The sequence below is a fragment of the Morone saxatilis genome, unplaced genomic scaffold (assembly GCF_004916995.1).
Source record: "Morone saxatilis isolate NCDOM2014 unplaced genomic scaffold, NCSU_SB_2.0 Contig4, whole genome shotgun sequence".
Classification (NCBI taxonomy): Eukaryota; Metazoa; Chordata; class Actinopteri; family Moronidae; genus Morone; species Morone saxatilis.
In genome coordinates, this window is record NW_023339984.1 from 3291583 (window position 1) to 3317936 (window position 26354).

Below are 26354 nucleotides of genomic sequence, written 5' to 3' on the forward strand. Positions count from 1 at the left end.
AAAAAAAAATAATAATAATTTTGTAATTCTGTAAGCAAGCCGGAGTTATGGTAGCCTTAGTTCTTAGTCTTTGATTTTCTCGAGGGAGTTTTGGAGCATATACATTTTAGACTGCATATAATCTCCTTATGACCATATAAAGATACAGCTCCTGAGCCCAAAGCAGGGAAGTCATGGCAACAACAAGAATGGAGGAAAGAATGAAGATTGACAAACCAGAAAGGACACACATGTTAATAGATGGTAGATCGGTGAAAGTCCAATATCCTATGCTTTAGTTAAAGATTTCAAGTCAACTACCAAAGGTCTACACCATTATTTTTCACTGTGTATGAACATCACACTACATTTAAAAGCTTAAAGCATATACATGTAGTATAAGTATATAAAGAATATGAGTATACTGTGTTAGGAGTCTCCAAATATTAAACAGAACTAGACTAAACAAAAACATTTGTAATCTCTTTTTTGTAAGTCTCTTGTGGCAGAGGACTAGGAAGAGTGACCAAAAAGAGAGATACAGTAAGGGGAAAATAAAGGCACTGGTCTATGTCTAATTGATATGTCTAATATGATGCAGCTGTGAAGGTGCTGCATGGCCAATTTTTTTTATCATTCTAATTCATTAAAAACGCATCAGATACAATCAAATGTTATTAATAGTGCCTTACAAAGTCAGTCACTGCCAATAAGCAACTGAACTTCAATAATATAGTAAAGAAAAATGAAAAAAGACAAACCTCTTGTGTCAGAGAGTGATGGGAGTGGTTGTGAAAGAAAAAGGCTGACTTGTTTATATATTCCAACTATGAAAGTCCATCGACAGCTAAAGCAAGGGGGGCTTTGAAAAGAGTGCCATCTCTCTCTCCCTGCCTCTGTCTACATCTCCTTATGCTCTCTTTCTCTCAGTTGCTCTCATCTGTACTTGGCCCATCCCCATGTCATCCATCAGAGTAAAGAAATCAAAGACATTGAAATGAAGCGATAATGTTGAGACTCTCAGCACACCACATCACAGTATAGCGACAGCACATCCACATATCTACATTAAGTCACACAGTGTGAGTCAAACATTGGAGCATATACACTGAAGGTCAAATAAACAACTTCTTGTGAGACTAAATATCAATAAGATTACTTTCTGGACAACCACAAGATGATATAACATCCCACACAAGGCTTTAACAAAAGGGGTTTGGGGATAAGTGAGAGGCAAAAAAAGAAACCCTATTAAAATGTCACAGCTTGAATCTATGCAGTGAAATGCACCTCTGTGTATATTAATTCTTGAGGGAAGGGGAGAGGGATATTCCTGATTTATCGCCCTCTTCGGCCGCCATCATTTATCACCTCACTAGCCACCAGATTCAGGCCCACTTTAAAATGGCCACTGAGTTTCCGCTTGGGGAATTCCATTACTGGTCTAGGGACAGAGGAGAGTCTGTGTGAGGGCAGTTTTAGTCCAATCGAGTACAAAATATGACAGCCAGTGTTTGGGAGGGAGTCTGTCTGCACTACACTGATGCTCCCGAATTTTATGAATAGAAGCACAAACATACACAATACATACACTTCTTACATTCACATAAACACACTGACATGGGCGTGACCTATACTGGTTTTGAACAAATTATTACCACTTGAACAAGACAATTAAAACAGCTACATGGAACAGAGACCCATTTAGTGTTCAATTAATGGACATTTGACATGGAGTAGACATTTCATTACATAGCAAATTATGAACAATTGGGGAATTGCCAAAGAAAATGTGCTGGCTGTGTAAGGCACACTGCATCACATTATATTCAAACCCTATCCAGTTCACATGCTTTTATGGGATTCTCTGTCAAACTTACATGCAACTGCTTAACAACTGCCAGAGTTCATGAAAAGTATTGCTACTACTCCATTACAGCAATCATTCATGCCATTGATTTCCCTTTTTCAAAGAGGTACTGTGGAGGAGTTAAATGTTGACTTCAGATAAGGTGCATGTTTTCGCAACCTATTTTAAGCTTTTAACTAACACCAATCAATTGTTATTTCCGGAGAAGGTGCGAAAAAAAGATTCTTGCTCAAGGACACCATATGAGTCCATGCAATGCCTGTTGATTACATCTTTCAACAAGAACCTTCATTCATATTAGTTTTCCCACATTGATTGGTACTTTGGTTGTGTTTGGATTCGTTTGCATCGAAGAGCCACAGAAAATTTTTTTTTTCTGATTTAAAATTGGTAATTCCAATACTTCATCATCATCATCTTCATCATCTCTAACAATGTGGTGATGCATAAAATTAAGCAAGTTATCCAGCGAGAAATGATCTATTCTTTTATCCATATTTCGGATCTAATCTGTCTTTTGTTACGGCGCTATGTTTAGCATGTAAGCATATGTTATCGCTACTGCATATATTTGGAGATGAAATTATCACGGACCCAAAAGACAAGGAAAAAAGCAAGGCCTTTGTCAGACTATTATCTCTTCACAGAGCCTCCCAATCCTTGCTTTATGGTGCAAGACAAGAAGATTTCACTGTTCTTGTATGACAAACAAAGTACAGATTTACAGAATGTACAATGGAGGTGCAAAGTGTTGTCAATCATTATTGACAATGCCTCAATATCACAGGTGATATTTTTTTGATGACCATTTTGATAAGGCTTGAGAAGGAAGGTTGTTGCACATTTGCTGCCTCGACTTAAAGACTTAATGAAAGTCTGGCTTGGAATACACTGAAAAGACTACAATATAATCATCAACATCATAGCTCTAATGTTAAATTTTTTCATGCTTTAAATACTTAATCCCCGTTACCAGTAACATGGGATTGGCTGGGCCTACATGGAGCAGCAGGGAAAAGGAGAGTAATAGGAGTAGAGGGCAGGGAGGTAGAGGAGTTGAGGAAGAGGACAGGATGGAGAGGGAAGACAAGGTGAAGAGGAGACTGTCAGCTCAACTTATCGACAGCTCAGCCCTCACGGGGATAAATACAAGGAAAATGTGTGTTTGTGTGTGTGCGTGGCGTGCGTGCGTGCGTGCATGTGTGTGTGTGTGTGTGTGTGTGTGTGTGTGTATGTGTCAGTCCTGATGATCTACCATGTCAACTTGAGTAAAGGTCTCTCGCCGTGCTGATGCCCTAAGGAAACAATGACATTCTCAGCAGAGTTTCTTGCTCGTTTGTATGTGTGTATTGGCATACATGTGTGTCTGGAGAAGGACGGTCAAGCACAAAAGAGAGAGAGAGAGAACACAAGAGAATTAGACTGTCTGACATAGCGGTGCTTCCTCCCACTGTATGGACAGTACTTTCCAATATTTAATGTATTCTGGAGTGCAGTCATCCCTAAAGCACCGGCTATTATTTCAGGTGGTCAGCACTACCAATGATAAAGTCTGCCTCTGCTTGTATTGCAGCTGTCATTAATGATAGCAAATGGCTGTTTGATACGTTTTTGGAGCAATTGCAGAGGGAATCATTGTTTTTATATCTGTAACATGGATGTTTGATACAATGCAGAGTTGAGGACACAAAACAAAAGCAGTAAAGCTATTTTAATAGATTAACACATCCATCCCATTTGACCGTGAGTCAGAAAGATGACTTGGAAATTGGTAATAAATGAGATGACGGAAAGCCTTTTAGCGGGAGCCTGTGATTGCCATCTGTGTCACACATGAAGTACATCTCTCCCAGTCATGTTTATGTCAGTTTGATTGCAGAAGGTGTGCATGGTATTTGTGAGTGAATTTGCACCAGTGAATTCAATCAGGTCCAGAATATTGACACTAGTCAGACGAGCGACGCTGCTATTTACAAAGCGTCAACAAAGAAATGGACTAATATAAAATGTGTGAACCGAGCGCCTGTGAGAAATAATTGCTTTCCTCTGTTTTTCACCCTTTTTTGTATTTTGATTCTCCTTTCCGTGTCCAGACGCACAAATATCCCTCCCACCTCTCTGGTTCTTATTCCAGCAGTGAAAGGCTTTTGATAATGTTTGCAAGTGGCTGGAGTGGTCTCGAAGCAATTACAAAGCACCATTAATTGTCCTTTAATGCATATTGTGGTTCAAAAGCTCATCTGATCTTTAATTAAAACCAAGCAAAGAGTGGGAAATCTGCACTGCTTCCCCACAACACAAAAACTCATCAAGACCAAAAGAAAGTTTCTTTGGGTATTTTTACCCGAAGAAACAAGCAGATTTGTGGCTTACCTGCCAAAGCCACCAGGCTCATAGACACTCTGGGGAAAACAGATGAAGAATTGAATGTTCACTGAAACCCAAAGTTAAAGGGAAATGTTAGTAATTTTCAACCAGGACCCTATTTTAAAATGTTTTGTGTCTAAGTGACTAATGGGGAAGACAATTTTTGAAAATGGTCCAGTATTGAGTGAGAGCACTGCAGCCACAAAACAGGCTGCAATGTAATCCTTCGGCGGAAATTGTACACTGTCAATATATGGCCACTAAAAGTGCTTGGTTTTTCCACTGACTGGTTCTGATTGTTATTATAAGTGTTTGAACCAGAAATAATCCATATATTGCTCTGTTCAAAGCCACCAGACTGCATTGACAAAAACAGTAATTTTACCTTAGATCTGAAACAAAGTCACAGAATAACTCAAAGAAACAAACTGATCAACAGAGTCTGGTGGCTTTAAACACAGCAATATAATGGACGTTTCTGGTTAAACTATACTGCACTGTAGGTCTTAAAATTTGGCACACTGATTGAAAATTTCAATTAATACCAGTGAAAAGCATTATTTCCACCTAAGCCATATTTTGAGCCAAGCTATTACTTTCACCTACCGCCCTCAGCACCACAGGCCACAGAATTTGGCCATCCACCCTCAACCAATCCCCTTCAAGCTCTTGACATGGTGACTCCTTAAGTCCAATGGGCTTAGCGCTGCCCTCTTTTGGAGAGCCAAAATTGCCTTTGCATGCCCAGACACTATTTCTTTCCTCACTCGCACTTTCCACTACTTTCCATCCATCCTCTCATTTTCCTGCCCAGGCTTTTACTCACAGTGTCTGCAAATGGGAAGATAGCTGCAACCTCCCTGCTCTCTCTCCATCTCATTTCTGGAGCAATCCACAACTACACAAGTAGAGAGGCTTCTCGTTTGTGTGTGTGTGTGTGTGTGTGTGTGTGTGTGTATTCATGGGCATGAAAAAAAAAGCGAGCCAAGTAATTATTCAGGATTCACACTGCGTTTCTGGCCTAATGAGGTGGCGGTTAATTGCTAGGTCTGGACAGCAGCTCTTTGGGGCTGGCTTGCAAACAGCGCAGAGAGAAGATGGGAGCAGCAGAAGAGGTGGGAGGAGTGAATAACAACAATCAACAAAAATGAGAATGGAGTTATTGAGAATATGTGCCAAAAAAGCTAGTTAGACACCTTCCATGAGTTGGCTTTTATGCGCGACCATGCTTGTCTTTCTCCCAGATGGCTTCTTGGGTGAAAACAGTTGATTTCCCTTATTGGATCAGGGGGTTTGAGGGGAGATTTTTTTTTCTGTCAGAGGTTTGCAGCTCTGCTTACTCATTCCTCCTGAGTTTGGGCTGAGTGATTTCAGCTGGTGATGAGAATCTGAGAGGGCTAAAGCCTCCCCTTAAGTCTGTCCTGATCCACGCTGTGTTGAGCACTGAGTCCATGTTGAAGCCAGTGTGACCTTCATCACAACAAGTGGCCTCACAATCGATGTTAAGCCTAAACCAAGTGCATTACACACACAGTGAGGTTTGATTCATGAGGCTTTTTTGCGCTATAGAGACCAGTAGCCATCTTTGATTTTCTTTTCTCTGCTTCTTTCCCACTCTTTTTTTTTTCTTTTTCTGCATTTCGTGCAAAGCAAATGATCACCCGTGGAGTCGCTGGAGAGGATGAGAGCGAATGCATTTCAGTAATCGGGTTTCATTAAAGTTTGGTGAGGAGAGATTGCAAGAAGGGCTAGGCGTGACCAATGCCTGTTGAAATCTATCAAGCTTATCAAGAATTAACAGTAGGCTAGCAAAAGCAGGGACTACAACACTTACTGAGCTGCACCCAGTCATTTAGTGATATGGCCCTCACATGGCATGAATACAGGACTCAAGACACAAAGAGCTACAGAAAGTGCAAACTTTAACACTAAGTTATGTTTTCGACTAAAAAGCTAATTTTCACAGATGTACCTTAACAGCCACCTAAGGATCCAACATAAAGTTTAAAAATAAAGGTGCAGTAAGATTTTTACATGAATAGGCCAACTGTTACAGATGAGTGTGGGACCAGTAGTAGAAAAAAGAGATAGAGACAAGGGATTGGAAGAGGAGGCAGATTGAAATCAGCAGTGCTGCAAACACACTGGCACTCTGCACTCAATTAGTATTCCTGACAGCACTATGCGCCAGGCAGCTGGATTTATTGTATACATGCACGTGTTGTGCTAACGCCCAGTGAACGCATACACTTAAACAAAGAATTGCACAGACACAGCCCTGTCCTCCCAGCATCTCCCTCTCCGTCCCTCTCCACCTTGTTTTCTCGTGGTCGCTCTCTCACTCACGCAAACAGAATGAGAGAGTGAGAGAGAAACAAAGCCCTCATACTGCACGCACTTACACAGCATCTCTGTCTGAGTTGGTTCCAGATGAATAAGGCAGAATACCAAGTGGCCCACTTATACGCTACGCAGAGACAAATAGACCAGTCAATCACCGCGGGCTGCTGCTGAATAACAAATGCTCTCTGGTGTGTATGTGCGTGCATGCATGTGTATAAGACAGTTCTTCTATTTGTTGTGCCTTGAATGCATCGGTGTACATGAACATAGAGGTACAGTATGTCCAACAACTCCCAGATCCAATTGAAAGTGATGTGTTTTTCAGTGCACCAGATGTTTATGCTGTTAATGAGAAGAGAAAAGAAGAGGTTGTTTTAGAAAAGGGATACATTTGATACAGAGTACTTGTGTTTAAATGTGGCTGCCAAGGTCTACTCTCCCCCCCTGTCTCTCGAGAGTGCAGCGCAGTACGCCTGTCAGACCAAACTGACCGACTGAAGGGGTCAGTGAAGAGGTGCAAACAATACTATTCAACAAAATGGGAGATTCTCTGCTGGGATTGGAGCTTCTGAATTACTTCAGATACACAAACACACCCACACCCACTACAGTTTGAACTGCCGCACGGCTTCGCAGAATTGCTACACAGAAACTTGACAAATTTATTCAGCAAGAGTGAGCGTGCAACTTCCCTTTATCCACGGGTGAAAGGCAACCGTTAGAACCCCGGGCTATGGTGATCACTTCCAATATAAACTTTTTGTAAATCAGACTTCTGGGCTTCCGCAGTGGTGTCTTTTCCTATCTGCCATGTCAGGTGGATGCTGAAAAATAAGCAGTGCCAGTAAAAAAAGAGAAGACTACAGTCCAGTAAGACTTGGGGATGGGGGGAAAAAGAGTAAGGCAATTGGTTTCAGTCCAGGGAGGGAGCTCTCAGAAATACTTCCCTGGACCAGGAATTTAGGCGGTAAGAAAATGTGCAATTCAACTTAAAATCCCAGTCGTATACTGCAGGCAGGATTACTATAAATATGTTTTAACAAATGCATTTTCACAGTGTCCAATTCTTTTTATATATATATCAATTTTAACTTAATACTTACCATACCATACCATTTACAAGAAACAACTTCAGTGATCAGACCCCTTCTTAACCTTTAATGGATGCCCCTAAGGCAAACCTCTTTAAAAATGAATAAAACAATAACAATGCTGCTAAAAAAAAATTAAAACTCTAAATTTCTGATGAGAAAGAAACATGAAAGAACATAGAAGCAAACCCTGAGCATGGGTTCATCTCCACCATCAACCAGGTAACAGTCGGATAACCCCATTTTACTTGCAGCTTTTCAACGTGTCACACTTTGTTTTGTCCCGTGCCCTCCCCTCTGGGCATTAATATGTCCCTTTTCAAAGGGACAGACACAACAATAAGCTTGGAGGTGTTCCAAACATTGCATGATTCTCAGATGTAATAAGCTATTTGATTAAGTGAGTTTGATCATGAAATAGCTTTTATTCTTGGCAGAGTAAAGAGGCTACTGTACCAGAATTTAGATGATGTATCACTAAAACTCACTAAAACCAGAGCTAATGGAACTCTTTAGTAAAACAGCTACTTCAGGCTACCTGAGTCATCCTCCTATTCAGTTATGCAAGTCTGGGATTCAATAATTTTAATATTTGCTTTTTATTTACAAATGTATAAGTATTGTTGGAAAATTAAATGGGTTTATTCCAGGTGTGATAACCTTTACCATATCACAGCCAGCAACCATGACGGGCTGATGTCCAACAAGTAATAGAGACAAATGACTTCATTTTATCTGGTTTGAAACATCAATGTTGAAAAATGCTGCACAATTGAACCTTTTCTCTCTACTCCATTCAACCGTGATTCCGCATTCATAAATAATAACTGCACAGTCAATAATTTTGACAACCTTTCCACCCAGAGTGAAACAAATGACTCCTGGCTAAAACTAAGGAAATTAGACTCAAGCCTTTCTATACTGAACAATGTTGAAATTCTTACTAAACTCTTAACTGTGTCATTATGGCTGTATGTAACTGTAGGGTAACTGTAGGTGTGTATTCTGGTCAGTTGGGTTCATATGTTACATCATTTCTTCAGACAATATATTGCTGTGTCAACAGATTACTGTGGTCCACACACACATGGCTACACATACCGACTATCGACCTAAGGCTCACTGTGTTTTTATGGCCACCAAGGAAGGACATCCACAAACAGCAGTTTGAGCAATGTTGGGAGAATAATTATGCTAATTTCTTTTTCCCCACAGAGAATGAAAAGCAGTGGCAATCACTCTATTCAAGTTCTTTACTCTTCTCTGAAAGCAAAATTGAAATCATTTTCGTATCACCTTTGTCCATATGAAAAAGGAAGTACATGCATGTGTGTGACAGAGAGTATAAACAGTACATGTGGGCAACTACTGTGTGCCTGGCAGGTTCAATAGAAGGTGCATTAGTGTGTGCACTGTATGTATCTCTCACAATATGGCTGCTGAGTGAGAAATAAACAGTGTGATCACATGGCAGGCTGGTTCTTTGCTATTCATTTTACTGCACCTGTTTCGGCCCCATTTTTTGATGACATGCATCCGTACCTTTTATAAAGCTACAAAGAGATGCAACTCATTCACCTGTTTATCCTGGTTTTACTCTCATTATGCATGCAGACAAAGGAACATAGTACACAAGCTATTTGGTTTCTGTGGCTGCAGAGAGATAATTACATAGAACATTCTACAAGGAATTAAACCCTTTGAAAGCTATCTATTTCAGATATGTAGAAGGCAAATCAAGGGTACATGCTTGGTTAAAGCTATTTCACTCTGGAGTAAAGAGAGAGTGTAACCCGGTCGATAGGGCTGTGAGTTAACACTGCAAGTCCTAAGAGTTCATTGCAAAAAAAAAAAAAAATGAGCATAAGTTTCATACACAAATTGAAAACACTGCCCAATATAATAAATCCTACCTTGGTTTTCAGAGCAGGCTCAAGGAAAATTCCCCAAAGGTTGCCATGTTCAGAAAAATGTTGATTCATTGATTGTGCAAGCCCAGAAAAGGCTCAAGGATACAAGGCTGCTTGTACTTCGAGAAGTACGGAAACGCAAAGAGAAGAAAGAGAAGACGATGAAGAGAATGAGCCGAAACTTAAACTTGGAGCAGGCTCTCAAGGTCAAGAGATGAAATGTGTTTTTCAGTGTTCCAAGTTGGCAGAAGTGAAGACTGAAGGGCAGGTCTGAAAATGTGCAGCTGTTGCGAGGAAGGAAAGAAAACGCTGCAATAGAAAACAGCTATAGCAATGCATGCACAATGTGAAAGAGGCTGACATACTGTTGTATGACACATTTGAAAAAAAATAAAACATTAGTTTGACAGAGTTGGTAAAAATGTATTTTTCCAGCTGTTAATAGATCTTAGAAGTTTTGAATGAATTGCAGTCTTATTTCAAAATGTGTTACACTGCCATATCAAATCAGTGTTCCCCAATTGTGTCACTGGTAAGTACTGGTTGTTCTCTCAGATATTATGAATATGTTATACTGTAGTATGGCAACCCCTCACCAAGAAAACATTGCACAAGATTCAAGAAAACTCACAGTAGGGGAGAGTGAACTATAAACAGCAGCCAATGAACACATAAGAATAATATTGTGTGTTCAGAAACAGAAGTATAACAAAGTGGTGTCAGTGCCGATGCTCTCATATGTCTGAAATTTTCACGAGTTTGAAATAATTTAGACTGCATGTAGTGTAGACTTTTTTTTGACTGCAGTTATACAATATCTTTGTTCAGGCTGCTGGTGAGGTCCTTTCCTCCACTCTACACACTCTCACAAAACAGACACACATCTCCTAGGTGTTTCCACAGAACACACCTGGTGCCATACACATCCACCTGTCATCTTTGTAACCAGCACAGTAAAGCCGCTAACGCTCCCCACAGCCAACAACTCGAATGCAGGATTCAGCAACCCTCTCCTCTCTTCATCATTTGCTCTCCTCTCTCGAGGAGCGAGAGATCTCTTTGCTTATCACGGCATGGCTGTCATGCCGACAGAGCAGTTATTATCGCATTCCTTGAATCTTCCAAGAGCCAAAGGAGCACCTTGCTAATCAGCCCCTTACTGACATGCCCACTCATATTCTGTCTAGCTAACATGGCAACAAACATAACAATGTCAACAACACACAACAATCAGAGATACACTTCATCACAAATGGTGGTTTGAAAAAAAAAATTTAAAATTAAAAAGAAGGAGGGTGATATAGCTTAATTCAGCACCCACCACTTAATAAGCAAACAAAGACTTGTGCAAACAAGTCTATTAGCCTGTCACCCTGCCTCTGCCCCTGTTTAAATCATGCCTGTGAGGAGTGCTGAATGCTAATTGTACATAAGCTCTATGTTATCAAGCTGAGCTCTGCTACACATGTAGTTCTTAAACACTGCAAGAAATATTTATTAACAAATCTTTTATTATCATATTTAGCTTTAAAAAAATACATTTATAAATTTGGATTTATGTAAAACAGTTAAAAATAAGAGGTATATCACTCCACTAGTACCAAAATTCAACATCAGATCAGATTTATTGCTGTAGTATTGGGTTTACCATACATTTTATTAACAGCTCCCTGACAAGAAGTCAGGATATTTTCTTTTTTTACACAGTAATTTACATGCTGCTATGCTGCTAGTTCACACCTAAACAATATCTATGCAAATATATATAATGCAGCTTTAACAGTGGGTACTCAGTAAAAGCATTAGCCACAATCATATTACAATAAACACATGCTGTCAAGCTAGAAAAGAAACACTTAAAACCAATAAAATAAACAACACACTTGGGATAAATCTATTTCTCCTCTCCATACCTTCCCTCAAGAGCTCCCTTGCTGCCAGCCACACAGCGGGTGACCACATGGCAGGGACACGGGACGTAAATCACCGTTTCTCCTCGCAGCATGTTTTAGCAGTGCCTCAGAAGCCGAGGAGCCAATCTCTTGGTGAACCCTGAGTTTTATATTCCAAGGTGTTACTATGAATAATGTGTGAGTAACAGAACATCAGAAGAGGAGTGAATGTTGAGAGTTGTGCAATCTGTGTGGCTCTGCTAAAGCAAGGTAATTAGGTCTTGTCAACTAATATTTCGATTTTGATATTTAACTTGTGGGCAGTAACATTTGCTGTTTAAGCGATCTGTGGGGTTCTAATGTGATGCTATTAAAGCTGCACAAGGCGAGATATTTATGTATGTAAAAATGCAACCTTCTCATCAGCTTCAATAACACATTAAGAATAAGAAGATTAGAGCATCCCATTTCCACTAATTGAGAACCTGCAGATTCACACAAACGGTCTCCGAACGAGACATAAATGAGTTGTTCATTGGGAGAAAGCTGGACTCACCAATGACAGATTCCACCAACCTTTGAACAAGGAACAGCACTAAAAGAGTAGAATTGCAAAGATGCCTGTGTGGCTGTAACTTACTGACTCTAAGTTTCTAGCACCAGCTATCCGCCTTCCTATATCTCCACCACTCACTCTAGGCATACACAGTCAAACCAAAATAATAACTAAAAATGTTTCACTTACGGTCGTTGCAAAATGAACCTCCATAGGACGTCATGGTGCAGTCGCAGGTGAAGCCCTCCCACTGCTGGAGACACACCCCCTGATGGTAGCAGGACTCCTCCGTACAGGTGGTACTGGGTCCTGAGGGCATATAACAAACACATAGTGTGTCTAAGTAAATAGCATGTTATAGTATTTGTAGCATTTTAGGCTGACGCAGAAAGAAAACCCTCGGGCAGCTCTGCTGGCAGTCCATTTCCCTTGGCAATGACAGCTGAGGATACTTTTAAAAAATAGAATAGAAATATCTGATATTTACATTCAAACACCTGCTGTAATTTGAAAGGTTTTCTATTATTAGTATTGTAAATCCTGCTGAGAATCAACACCTTTATCCTGCTGGATGTTTCAGTAGCCAACTGTTAGCCATGTGAACTTTATAAGCCAATCAGACTTTCTTAATGTGAGTTTAAGGACAGGTTCACAATCATTCTGTCTTAAAACCATAGCCAGGTGCATGTAAGAACATTGAAACAGGCTTTTCTTTCAATAATCATTCCTCCTGTTCCTCCTTTCCCTAGCTGACAGGCTTCCGTTGTTAGTGATGGGGGGAAAGTTTATGTGGAGCTCATATGAGACTTCAGCAGTCCAGGTTAGACAAATCTGGTAGATATTTTACAAAGTTACAGCTTTTTTATGATGCAACATTTTGTTACAATCCCTCCACTACAGCTCAACAGGGAAACAAAGAGAAGAAATTTCATCCTATAAACATTGCACCTTTAGAAGATTTTGTCTTGAACTGACTAACTCAGAAGGTTAAAACCTCAAACGCCTATGGATTTTGCCCCCCATCATTTACACTGAAGTACATTGGGAAGTGATCTCTTAATGGCCAATATGCACTGATTACAGCAAGCAAAACCTGTTTCAGTGTTGATACAGGTGCCTGACTATAGCTTTAAGACTTGACTTGAATGTAGTGAACCTGTTCTTTAACTCTGAATATGTTGTTAAAACATTGTTTACTAGCATGAAAGCCGAATATAAAACATAAACCTCATACTGTAATACCAAATACAGTAAGTGATTTGATTAATGTCGCTTAGGAATGTATTCAGATCAAATTTGACTTTGATTCAAGGTTGAAACCTTGTTTAATCATCAAGCTAGGGACACAATTGCATTGTAAATAAGTGGCGGTGGAGTCAGTTTAGCATCTCCAGTGCATCTGTGTGTGATATGTGTGTGATATGTGTGTGTGTGTTTTGGGGGAGTGGGGAGATGCTCTCTCTCCTGTTGTTCCCTCCCACTGTTATGGATGGCTGAAGACATTTAAATTGTCAATTAGAAACTCCACTGCTGTAATTTCTCAGTGGAATTCCAGCCACTTATTAAGATAGCTAATGTGACAGACTGCCTTGAAAACTCATATTTTCACTTCAGATTATTTATACTACTGATCCAACAGGCATTGTCGTGTGAAAAAGGAAAATAATTTACCAAGTTTGCCTTTGTTGCCTCTGTGTTATTAGAAGATAATACAACTGATGACAATCAAAGATCATCATTAGTTTTCTTCCCAACGAAATTAGATGGGAAAAAGCTGAATGACAGATGTAAGATTAGGATGCAGATCAAGTCTCAGGCAAGAGAATTGTTCTAAAAATAAGTACGTGTGGTGGCTGTCATGTTGGTGGTGGTGGGGATTCTCATTAAAATCTCAATTAAACACAAACATTTCCAAAGATCCATGGTTCAGTGCCAGACTAATTTGTTTCCGCATAAATAAACAGACATCTCACTGTGCCATTTACAAATGGCCCAATTAAAAAAAGACCCCCCAAACCCGCAGAAAATATTAAATAAATAAAAATAAATAATTAAATCCACAATCTATCAGAGCTTTTACTTTCCGCTCCAAAATGTCCACTTCAATTCAATGTAATTTCCCTTCTATCTGCTTGTTCTGTTAGTAGTTCCTAACCAGGCTAATTGTCCCATGAATTACTCACTAATAAAAGGTTCCCTTGAGGAGCTAATTTAGCACATTGTCATAATTAATAACCAAGTCATATAATCGCTTTCTCACTCTTCCTTCAACTATTGATCACCCTAACACTACATTTGTACAAGAACCTGTTGGTAGGTACCTTGGGTTTGTTTGAGCATTAAACTCCGTCTGCTATGTTTTCTCCAAATGCTCAGGAAATCCTGAACAATATAGGAAGCCAATAAGCCTAACATAAACTGTAAAAACCAAAAGTGAACACACATCTCTACTCCCTCGCTGCTGTCACCTGCGTCTACAAGTAACAGCTGGGTTACAACTGAAACATCTGTTCACATATTAGCAGCGTAGAATAGGCCAGAGTGCTCAACTGCAGATCCAGTTGAGGTTTCAGTTCGTAATGAAATTAGTGTTTGAAGGAGGCCTTTTTTTTAACATTATTAATAGTGGTCTACAGTTTTTAAGGTGGACAGAATCTTCAAATGATTTCTTGTGTTTTATTTTATTAATCTTGGAAAGGGATTTAAACTCTTGTGAACCCTTCAGAATTGTCTGTATTTCTGCATAATGTGATCCCAAAATGTGATAAGATATTCATCAAAGTTCTGAAAATACATAAAAAGGACCCAGTTAAACAAATAACACAATAAACATGATACTTTAAAAAAAATTTGAGCAAGGTTATGCAACATTTATTTTCTTTGTTGAAAAAAAGGACATGACCCTTTGCTTTCAGTACCTACTGTGACCTCTATGAGCAGCAATGACAGTTTCTGTAACTATTGATAGGTAGCTTGTTGCTGCTCACAGAACTGCTTCAAATCAGCGAAGTTCGTCCATGAACTGCCCTCTTCAGGCCTTTCCACCTAATTTCTATTGCATTAATTTATGGACTCCATTCCAAAACATTACATTCTTTTATGCTTCAACCATTCTTTGCTAGACTGAATTGTGTGTTTAGGGTTATTGTCTTTCTGCATGACGCAACATTTGTTAGGCTTCAGTTTTCGAACAAATACCCTGAAATTGTCCTGCAGAATTTCCATACTTCGACAAACTTTTGTGGTGAAGACCAGACTTTATATTCAGGTTTATATTCTTTCCTTAGGGCATGGACCTAAACTCACACCTGATTGTCATCCCATTGATTGAAACACCTGACTCAAATCCCCCTCCTAAATGAACTAACTGACTGAGGTTTACATACTTCTTCCAACACAGACATTTAATGTTGGATCATTTTGCTAAATAAATTTAAAAAAATGTATTATTTGTTTACAGTGAGTCAGCAACACTGTTTATGTACCTGTACTTCAACTCTCTCGGCCTCAGTCTCCTTCCCTTTTCCCCATCTTGTTCTTTGTTGTTGTGATCCGCTGAGTCAGTAGAGAGCTACAAGAACAAGCTCAATGTTCTGCCCTTTGTTTGGCCTTCGGTCTAGAGAGACTGGACCAGCAGCCACCTCTGACCACTATGTTTCCTCAGTCCACAAGCTAACAATGACCTCAGAACCAAGTCGGTCAGAACTTTGGCAGTGATCCATATCCAGGACAACACTGCATTTGAAAAAGTCATCCTCATTACTCTCAGTATTATTTTTGTAACCCAGGAATTTAGACCAGATCAGATCTGAACTTTTGTTATTAGAGAAAACCAATCAACAGAAGAAAACTATTAAATATAGTTTGAGTAATTTAACTTATTTGATGTCAGGGTTTGGCTTCTCTGGTACCTGGTAAAGAATACAATTCTGAATTTGATTATAGTATATTAGATAAGTAGTCTAAATTGTTTTTGATGTATTCCTGTAATATCAACAAGGGGATTTGTGGATTTGCAACAGCCTCAGGACTAGGTATACTATTATTTGTCAAAAAGGTCCACCCTTCCTAAACTGGTCAATCCAATCATTAACTAATATTAGCATCCATTTTGGGTGCCTGCAGGAGTCAATATGATAGCTTCATGTAGTTTTAAACTGGTGTTTGGAGCAAAGTAATTGTTGTGTGTAACTGTTGGCTGGTAATAAGGAAAAGAAATAAAAAAAGAAAGAAATAAAAAAAAACCTGGATCGGTGCCGCATCTGTGGCAGTGTGGCCCTCAGGGAAATCAAGTCAGTGCTCCCTGACACGCCATTGAGACGTGGTGNNAGGGGGGGGGGGGCTATAGTCAAAATCCACTGTTATACACAGGATTAACTACCAGACACTGGAGCCATGCAGCCAGAGACATAGTGGTGAACTACGCACAGCAGAGGTAAAAACACAACAAATGCAAGATTGATGAGGCAAAAGCCAATGAGGGTGGGGTGTCGCTGAGATTAGCCACACTGAAAATAACATTAGAGGAGAGAGATACCTCCCTCATGCAGGTTTTATGGGGCAATAGAGAGGATATACAGAGGACAGGGGCTTAGATTGTAAAGACTGCCCAGAGCTCTGAGAATTTGGGCGGGGTTGCTGCTGTATATCAGGGAATAACAGACACATACAAATGCACCAAATTAATGTAGGGTGTGTTTTTACCAAAAGCTATGTACAAGTGGCCATTTTGTGTGGAATCCATAGAAGTAAACAAATCAAATGTATGGGTGTGTATGAAAACAGTAACAGGTAAAATGGCTATTTCAAACAGAGAACCAAGGTGGTGTGTACAAAATGCTTTTTGTATTGCTAAAATAACTTCAAAAAAATGTTTTATCTTTAAGTAACAATTAACACAACCTATCATCAATATCTGAAACATTTAGCAAATGTCTTTATCTTCACCTCGAAATGACAGATTGAAATTAGATTGTACAAAAAATTGATTCTGACCCTATTCATGACATGTTCTCTTTATAATTATCTATCATCTTCTCAAACTAGATATCCTTGATGAGAAATCGTTGGAAAAAGTTGGCATTCTTTGTGACAAATTATTGTCACTAATAATAAGAACACCAGATTATACACCCGATGATAACACAAACACTTAAAATCAATGCCATTTGATTTCCCCTGTTGTCTCACAGGACAATTATTTCTACTTATCTTTGAACATGAGATGGATGTCTCTAATTACGGGACTGTAGCTACAAACAACAAACAACATCGGTATTAAGTAAAGCACTAGTACTTTTGAAATAAAAAGTTATGTTTACTGTATGTGAAAGTCTGTATGTGACAGACAACTGTTTCCCCCACTCACCATCGCAGCCTCGTTCCACCTGACCCACCCTGTGGAGTGCATCTGCGATCAGGTCGGGGAGTCTCCCATTCAGGTCCACAGAGGCCAGACAGCCTTGGTACCCGTCCCGGGATGCAATCAGCTTGGGCAGATTGCTGTACATGTTCTTTATCACGCCACCGATGTACAGCTCTCCTGCAAAACACACACATATGGAAACCCCCTGTGAGAAAGATTTGACATTATACAAAATACATACTGATTACCTGTGCACAGCATTCATTACTTATACAAAACACATTCTGTATAAATACAAATATAGAGAATTATTCAGACAACCACTTTCATTTAAGACTCCTTTTAAAGTTAAACAGACAACAACATTAGTATACATATCAGTGTTAGGGAGGCGAAGATAAAATGACCCAATAGTAAGATAAAGAATTTCGAAGTTCAACATCAAACCAAACACAAATTAAAATGTTATGGTAAAGAAGCAGAAAAAGGCTTAAAAATACTACAGTCTTTTTTTCTATTTTAATATATTCCACCTCCCATCCACTGCAATCCTGATTATAATTAATCCTGTTGTTGTTGCTGCTGCTGCTGCAAGCACTGGACATACTGTAAATCACAACCACAACCGAATCCTTAGCCCAGAAAACTGAATTCACTATGGCTTTTTGTGCAATCTTTTACTTAATTTTGTCTATTTATGTTATTCATGCACCACTGGAACACAATAGCATGGATATCTCAAATCTAAAAAAAAAGAGTGCCAATCAACAAGGGAACAAGGGCGAGATCACATCACATCTCCACATATCTTATTGATACTGTACACAGGGCACAATACTGTCTGTGCTTGTTTTGTTCTATCTTCCTGAGTGATCTCCTCAATATTAAAATGTGTCCTTAGGGTTTCTATTGTTAAAGGCTAAATGAGCAAGTCTTTGATCCATTTTGGGGTATATGGGCTTCCTGTGAATCACAGATTGTGTCTGATCAGCAGTGAAGGTGTGTAATACCAGATGCAGGTAGCAGACAGTAACCATTACAGTCACTGAGAGAGAGAGTTTATATTTTAAGGCCAGACAGTGTGAACGTTGGGAAGTGAGCTCCTGAGAGACATCCCCTGACAAAATGCTTGTCATTGCAGAGGCACTAAGAACATGTTTTGATGATTACATGATTCAAAGAACTAGCTTGCAGTTGACATGAATAGAATGTACAGCATCAAGCCTGAAGCATTTGAGATGACATTTGATGCTTAGAAAGATTTATTCTGCGAGCCTGTCCATATACGGTATTCTTCTGGGAGAAGAACAGAATATACACAGAAGCACTTTCTCATGAAGGAAGCAGAATTTGTGTATCCTCAGCAAGATGACAAAGCAAAGTTTTAGAATATCTCAGCGCTCAAGCACAATTAAGGTCTCTTTACATTACAACATAAAAGGAAATATCCATCCACTTTTAAGCCCAATTATTTTCTCTCTCTTTTCGTCTTTTTGGCCTCTGTTCTGTAGAGTTGTGAAGAAAATGCCAAGTGAAATTATGAAAAACACAAAGAGGCCTTTGATGTAAGTGCATATGAATAAACACAGCTTGAAATGCTGCAGGCATTTCTCATCATCCAAACTCCTACTTTACCCTTTATCTTTAAGGAGGCATAAAATGAACATCCAGCAAAACCTTTCACACAGGGGTGCGATCCTGCTACAAAGATAGGAACGTCAGAAAACATTCCTACTCAGGAAAAAAAATCACAGCTGAAAACCACAACTTTTTACTCAAGCAATGAGCCACGAGGTCAATTATATGTGGACTTTGTGTAATGAAATGAGTCAATGATGTTTGCCAACTTCTCTCTGGAATTAATGAGTACTTGACACTTCATATTTCCCCAGCCGTGGCTCCGGGGCATTATAATCAATACAACAAATTCATTAGCTGTCCGACTGAGTGATGTCCTGAAATCGCAGCTGTAAGAACCATTTAGCAAATATGAAATTATCGGCATAGAGTTAATCTCAAAAGAACAAACAGTGCATTTCCTGCAGAAATCAACAGCATGTTTGAGATTCCACTGGCTGACTGCATAACTTGAGTAGACAAGAGTAGAGGGAGGGCTGCACCAGATGTACTGTAAAAATTACTCATGCAAGTTTTGTTTTCTTTCAGTGGAGTTAAGAGTACAGAAAACGATAAAATATGCAGCACACATACACACAGCCACTCAGGGAACTGAGCTCTCATTGTGTTCAGTTTGGAGAAATTTTAATTTGAATTACAGATTTCTTTGGGTAGAGTTTTCACTTCCTCATTCATTTGGGCCATGAACAGTTTGTTCGGCAGCATACACCACAGCTTGTCTACCTTGTTTTTTAATGGGACATGGCCGCAGTGTCACTATCGATATTTACTGTTGAGGTTGAGGCCCTAAACTCTAAAAGCTGCAAGCAGCCAAGTTAGCATGTAGGGAATTCAAAATGTCATACCTAACACTGATCCAAGTGGTCCAGCTGACTCAGCTGCATGAAATTATGCATGACTTTATGTTGGGTATTGCAGTGTACAGGCACATGAGTCAGTATGAAATGGATAAACTTGTCATTTTCCTATAACCAGCATTCAGTCAGGGCACATTTTAGTGAGAGATAAACAAAACCTTTTTTTTTTTTTTTTTGACATTTGATAATCACAGTTCCCCATGCAACCGCATCTGCTTTTCATCTCTAGTTTTATTGCCATGGACATAAGATGGCTATGGCAACAAATGGATTAATTAAGGCAAATTAAAAATGGCTGAGCAGAGCCTACAAAGAGCTGGTGCCTTTTGTGATTTTACCTCAAGAGGTGTTGGCTGGTCAGTATGAGACATGTGTCTATGTGTAACTTGTTTGTATGACATTGCTGCTTTTTCTACTGGCAGGCGGATATAACCTCTACACTGAAATTAAAGTGTCTATGATCAAACAAACACTTGATTAGGATTGGATCTATCTTGAAATAAATTAATATTCCAGACATTTTACTTCTATTCCAGCTAAACATTTCTGAGGATCTGGCTATTACTTTCAAGGCTATGATTGTTTAATGCCATATGTGGTCCTATTAAAGTGCCCAGGGTCCAGGACCATGCTTCACCACTGCAGCTGCATGACCCAATACAAACTTTTTATGTATTATTTATTTTATATCTATACCGTGGAACTATTTTATTTTACAAAATTGACCTCTTGAACTCCGATAAGACGTCCCTGGCCCTGTAGCGGTCTCAGATTTAAAGAGTAAAGATACTGATATCATATGAAACTAATAAGTACAATAACTTATTGCTTGTGGCTTGTCATTTTGTGAGTAATACTTTGTGATGAGTGATATGAATAAGCCTGATATTTTAATATGCTACAACTTGATCTATGGTTTTTAGCTCACAGTTTTTGGGACTGTTCTAGAGTGGGCAGGTTAAAACGATGAGTAACTGTTTTCCTCCCAGCCAGAAACTGTGTCCTGGTCTGGCTGAGCTGTCCCAGCAGTGATGAATGCCTGCGCTGCTCAAGAGCTCAGAGCGATTCACAAGACGGGACCAATTACAGCCTCCCAGACATCGCCAGAGACCACCACCTCTGCATCTCTACGGTCACCATAATGACCTCTCAGGGGCCACTGGGAGGAGTTGGGATGCTATGATACGGAGCCTCTCCTGGGCTCTGACAGCACAATCTGGAAGAGCACACTGACTTAACATTTACACTGGGCAATCAGGGTTTTCAGAGGGTTTTAAAGTGAAATATAGATCGGTGTGATGATGGTTTCATTTGTCTTTCACGCTGTGAAAACCTCATATATCCAGTTTTGCTGATCCGTAAATTTGATCTGTGAGTCATTGGAGAGGTGGGTGGATGACCTCAGGACCCATGACGGCCAATCGCAACTTCTAACAAACAGGAGCACTGACTGAAACAACATTAGTAATTTTCTTGATACAACAAGTTTACTTTCTTCAAGGTGCAATGTGTAAATCCCTTGGCTGTGTTATTTGGTCAGAAAAACTAGACACTACCAGACAAGCCAAAATCTCATAGCTCCAATTTCACCGTCTTCATTATCTTTGAGTTATCTGCAAGGGGAATGAATTTCATGGGTGTAAGACCCATGACACCCATCTTAACATCCGAATCGTATTTAATGTGTGAAGTGCTTCAGCATCTATAGGAAAATAATGGAGTTTTGGATTTTTCTATCGTGGAAAAGTTTACTTTTTTTGCCGATGTACTGTTTAAATCCAATAGCAGTGTTAAGCTATTCATTTTATTCGGTCAGTACACCACTCAAGACAAGACCTGTATTTCATCCTTGCCTGTAATTGGCTCCCAAGTGAAGTGATGGTATTGCAGTCTTTGCCCATATCCAGCAATACTGTGGTATACATTATTTATATCCATCACTTGGAGAAGTTTGATAATGAGAATAGGCCATGAATGCACAATGCCTGGCCTCATCTCTAAACAATAATCAGCTCCCTCTTGCCAATTCCCTGGCGAACACAAAGCTGACCATTAACTTTCATTAAATGCTCTATTAAGAATCTCTGCCTCCCTCTCGAGTCCGCACTCTCTCCATTCTCTGTTGCTTGTGTTGCTTTTGCTCTCATGCTGGCTCTAATCGACAAAGATTGAATGATTACTGATGACAAACACAAAAAAGCACACACGCACACACACACACACACATATATATATATGCTGTTGGCTGTGCAAATGAAGACTGTTTGGCAGTGGCAGTGTGTGTTCTAGGCAGGGCTGGGACAATGACAACCAGCAGGAAGATGCAGGGATTGTGTGATTGCTAATTATAGAGGAGCTCCGATCTGCAAAGACGCCACAAGACGATTGGTGTAGAGAATAAATGTTGATGTTGCTTGTGCGTTAATTGTCGACGCCAAATCATGAGTTGTATAATTATGTTGTGTGTTGCGTCTCTGTGTTTTGGCTTTGTGTGTATCTGCAAACAAATGGTATGGCAAGTGATGTTTTGAATTCAGCAAGGAAAAAAGACTGAACGCAACTACACAGCTGTAATTATTTGATACTGTAGTGACATGTTTCCACTAACAGGTGCATGCTCGCTCTCTCTCAGTTCTATTGTAACCACAGGTGGTGTGATACATTTTCAAAGTCTCTATTTCATTCCTCTTACACTAACTCTGTCAATGTAGGCAGCTAAGTGAGAGAGAAAGATCTGTAAACACAGTAATTGGAAACAATGAGTGAAAACACAACATTAAGCAATTACAATGAGGAAAAATGTACTGTGTCGGCATATATATTGCATAGCGCTACCACAGTCAAGGTTCTTTTATATCAGAAATTGATCAATGACTCATCAGTATTCAAGTTCTTGTTTGTTTATGGCTAAAAATGTTTAGGCAAGCGCAAATTACCCTGTCTTACACGATTATTACTTAAGTATGACTCAGCCACTAATGTTTGATTGTGTTCGTCGTGCACTAATTGCTGTTGTTGCATTGCAGCATGTTGCGTGATAATCATTACAATGCTTAAAATGACTCATTACAAATGCACTTGGACATGTAAACAAAGGCAAACTAAGCAATATAGAGAGGAAGAAAGAGAAAGAAACTGAGTTCTTACTCGCTACCGATTAGGAATCAGCTCATTATTGTTCCTCGAGCAAACAAACAATTTAGTCTGTCTCTCTTAAATACTTTAAATGTAAACAAATCGATTGGAAAAAAACAGACTGGACACCTAAACCTCACCCAGTATCTTCAATAAATAGGGCATCTTGTTATGCATTTTAACTTAACTGCAACAATATATTCTTTACAAAGTCCAATCGACTGCAGAAAAGGTTTTGTTTTGTAGGGTTCTAGGTCTTAACATGTCCAGTGACCCAGTAATGTTTCAATTAACATTAACTGACATTAACATGAAAAAACAGCTTTCCAAGTGTGTATGAGAAACTACAGCGGCCGCAAAACTTGCAAAAAATGTAAAAAAGCTACTACTACTGTTGAAACATGATGGTTCAACATGGTGGACTCCGTGGAAGGGGACCCGCTCCCTCTGTTGATAAAAACGGCTCATTCTATGGTAACAAAAACACAAAGATTCTTATTTTCAGGTGATGAAAACGTACCTATGAATATTATATTACATTTCTGTCAATAAAGCCTCCTATAGTTACACACTGGACCTTTAATCAAGAACAGCAATATAATTTGATTTGTGCATCAATTCAGTGGTCTGTCTAAGCTGCTGCACATGCAGTTAATAAACCCCTTGACGCCATACTTTACAGCATATCATAAGTCTCTTAGCTGCTCCATAATCATTTATGACACACTGTAGCCTGTTGTATTAAAATTATACAAGCTGCAACTAACCCTACAAGTTCCCTACAGGAATGTCTATCTTTTTTAGAGGAAAGAAAAACAGCTAAATTCATAAATTTCTTAAATAAAAACAACCAATTTCGTTTCATCAACCTATACACAATCAGTTAGTATGCAAGTCCTTGAGAGGGCTCTGAATATATGCGAGTGCTTACTGGTGACACTTTCTGAAAGATTGTATAGTGACACAGACAGGCATCATTACACACTTTCATGCTTCCATTCTCCGTCTATGAAATGTCACTCCATATTCAGTGTCCTTTCGCTTTGCCTTGGCTGCGCTCTCTCTATTTTACTGCACTTCAGTTTTTCTCAGTTTGCTCGGTCACTATCTTTTACTCTCCATTTTCCCTGTATTTGTTTTCATCTCCTTGCCCTGAAATTATCCACCCTCGCTCTTTACGCTCACAATATCCACACCTTGTCTTTCTTTGTCTCCCCTTCCTCTTCCTCTCTCTTTGCTTTACTCAGTTCTACTCTAAATGATATCTGGCACAGATGACAGTACAGGTCACTTGTTCAGGCCTGTTATCAGAGTGTTTTACTGATCTAGTTTTCATTGCACCTGTTAAGACTGGCAGAAGTTGAATGTGCGCAGACTGCACTTTTGAATTGATGACATCTTCAGGTGACGCGTTTGGTCCACTGAAGCTAAAGTAGTGACCAACTATGGGATCACAGAATTTCTGTTTCAGATATTACGTCTAATACAGTTTGATCTCAGTGAGAGTCTAGCTGGGAATCAGACAATGTGCCCATATCCTGCAGTAAAATCCACTGCTGTCACAGTGTTCTAGCAGTTATTCTATTATTCACTGTCCATGGAACAGCTCTGCAATTTCACTACAATCTGTCTCTGCTGCAACATAAGAAGACCTGTTAAATGTCCAGAATTATGTCTGTTCTCAAGTGGCCCTAATGATGGCCTGATATGATAGCTATTGTCAGAAATCATATATAGAGGGGGGCAGGCTTTTCTCTTTTAACCTCCCACTTTCAATCATTCTAAGATGATGCCAAAGGGGACCTGTGAGTGTGGAAAATAAACAAATGCACCCATGACATTATCCCATTTATCAGGGGGCATTATTACTAGCTGCCCCCCTACCAGGCAAGCCAATAAGGCCCCAGAAATGTATGTCTGACATGGGGTGAAGCCAGTCTCAATGTGTCCTAAATAAACATACAACTGATTGTGGTTTAAGTTTATTTCTGTTTTCCTTTGTAATTTTGAACATCAAAAAACAGTAAGTGAGGGGACAAGAGAGACAATTTGAAAGGTTCTAGAACCAAAACTGCACCAGATCAATGCTACTTACAGCCTCTTTGGTGTTAGGCAATTTCCATCACATCTTATTTCCAAATTGTTTTATTTCTCTATTTTTCACCTATTACCTGACCAACCATTTTTTCTACGTTAACAGAATATTTTGTAGTGTGTCTTGCATCTTTATTTTTCTTGTGGAAATGGCCATAATTTCTCTTCGATCTTTTCTTCTGTCAGAAAAGAAGCTTTCTACATTTTATCTGGCAGGTACTGAAAACAAGTCTTCTTTTCTTGGCCCATCTGCCTGGGGAGAGGTTATAAATACATCATTACAAAAGAGGGTTTAAATTGTCATACTCTTTCTGGCCTGTTTGCATGGGGGAGAATTTATTGAAGTCCAAGTGTGTATGAGTTTCATTAAGTTTGCCTTCCCTCACACACACATATAAAATGCTTTGTTGTTGTTATGAATTGTAAAACCTGGAAGCTAATCCAGCAAATCCCATGTTAAATGCTGTAAATGTAATTTAAATTAACCATCAACAATTTAAATTGTTCATAGTTCATTTTTGGGCTATTGACTATTCAGTGAAAGGAATTATAATTTCAGCAATAATCTACATTTTTAGCAATTTATTTATAATTACTTTTATAATATGTATTTTACAAGTTGGGTCAGCAGAGAGGTTCTAACACTGAACATAAACTCTGCACACATGCACGTGTGTGGACACAGACACAAAAAAACACTCAGAGGAAGCACTCTCTCTATCTGTGGCTCCTCTACTGGTGAAGAAGCTGGCATTTGATGAAGGGAGAGATGAGGCAGGAGAAAGGAAAAAGGAGGATGGGAAAATGGCCAAAGCTCTGAGTAATGCCACAGTAAATTGTAATCTAAGACAGGTCAGTGGGAGAAAAAAGCTAAAACACACTGCTCTATTGCAGCACTCAAGCTACCGAGCCTATCATTTATTGAGAGAGCACTGAGCAGAAAAATAGCGGGGATAGAGAAGGACATGGGAGGGAAAAAGAATCTGGAACGGAAGGTGAGGCTTTATAGGACTGTGTGAAGGACCTACACTGATCAGCATTATGACCACTTGGGCAACCTGACTGGTCTGCGGCTACGCAGCCCCAAACCAACAAACTAATACACTGTGTGTACACCTTTCTATCAGAACCAGCATTGACCTTTTCAGCAGTTTGAGCTACAGTAGCTCGTCTGTTGGATTGGACCACACGGGCCAGACTTCACTCCTCACATGCATCAATGAGCCATGGCCCCACATGACCCTGTCTCCGGTTCAC

The 26354-nt window shown here is 39.5% G+C and overlaps 1 protein-coding gene across 1 annotated transcript in view; it reads right to left on the reverse strand.

Moving 5' to 3' along the window:
* Positions 1–26354, reverse strand: part of nrxn2b (neurexin 2b) — a gene marked incomplete in the record, with an annotated part of 560348 nt that overhangs the window by 273110 nt on the left and 260884 nt on the right. Inside the window, 2 exon segments of the mRNA XM_035675730.1 lie at positions 12198–12317; positions 17377–17550. Coding sequence (XP_035531623.1) covers positions 12198–12317; positions 17377–17550 — 294 coding nt within the window.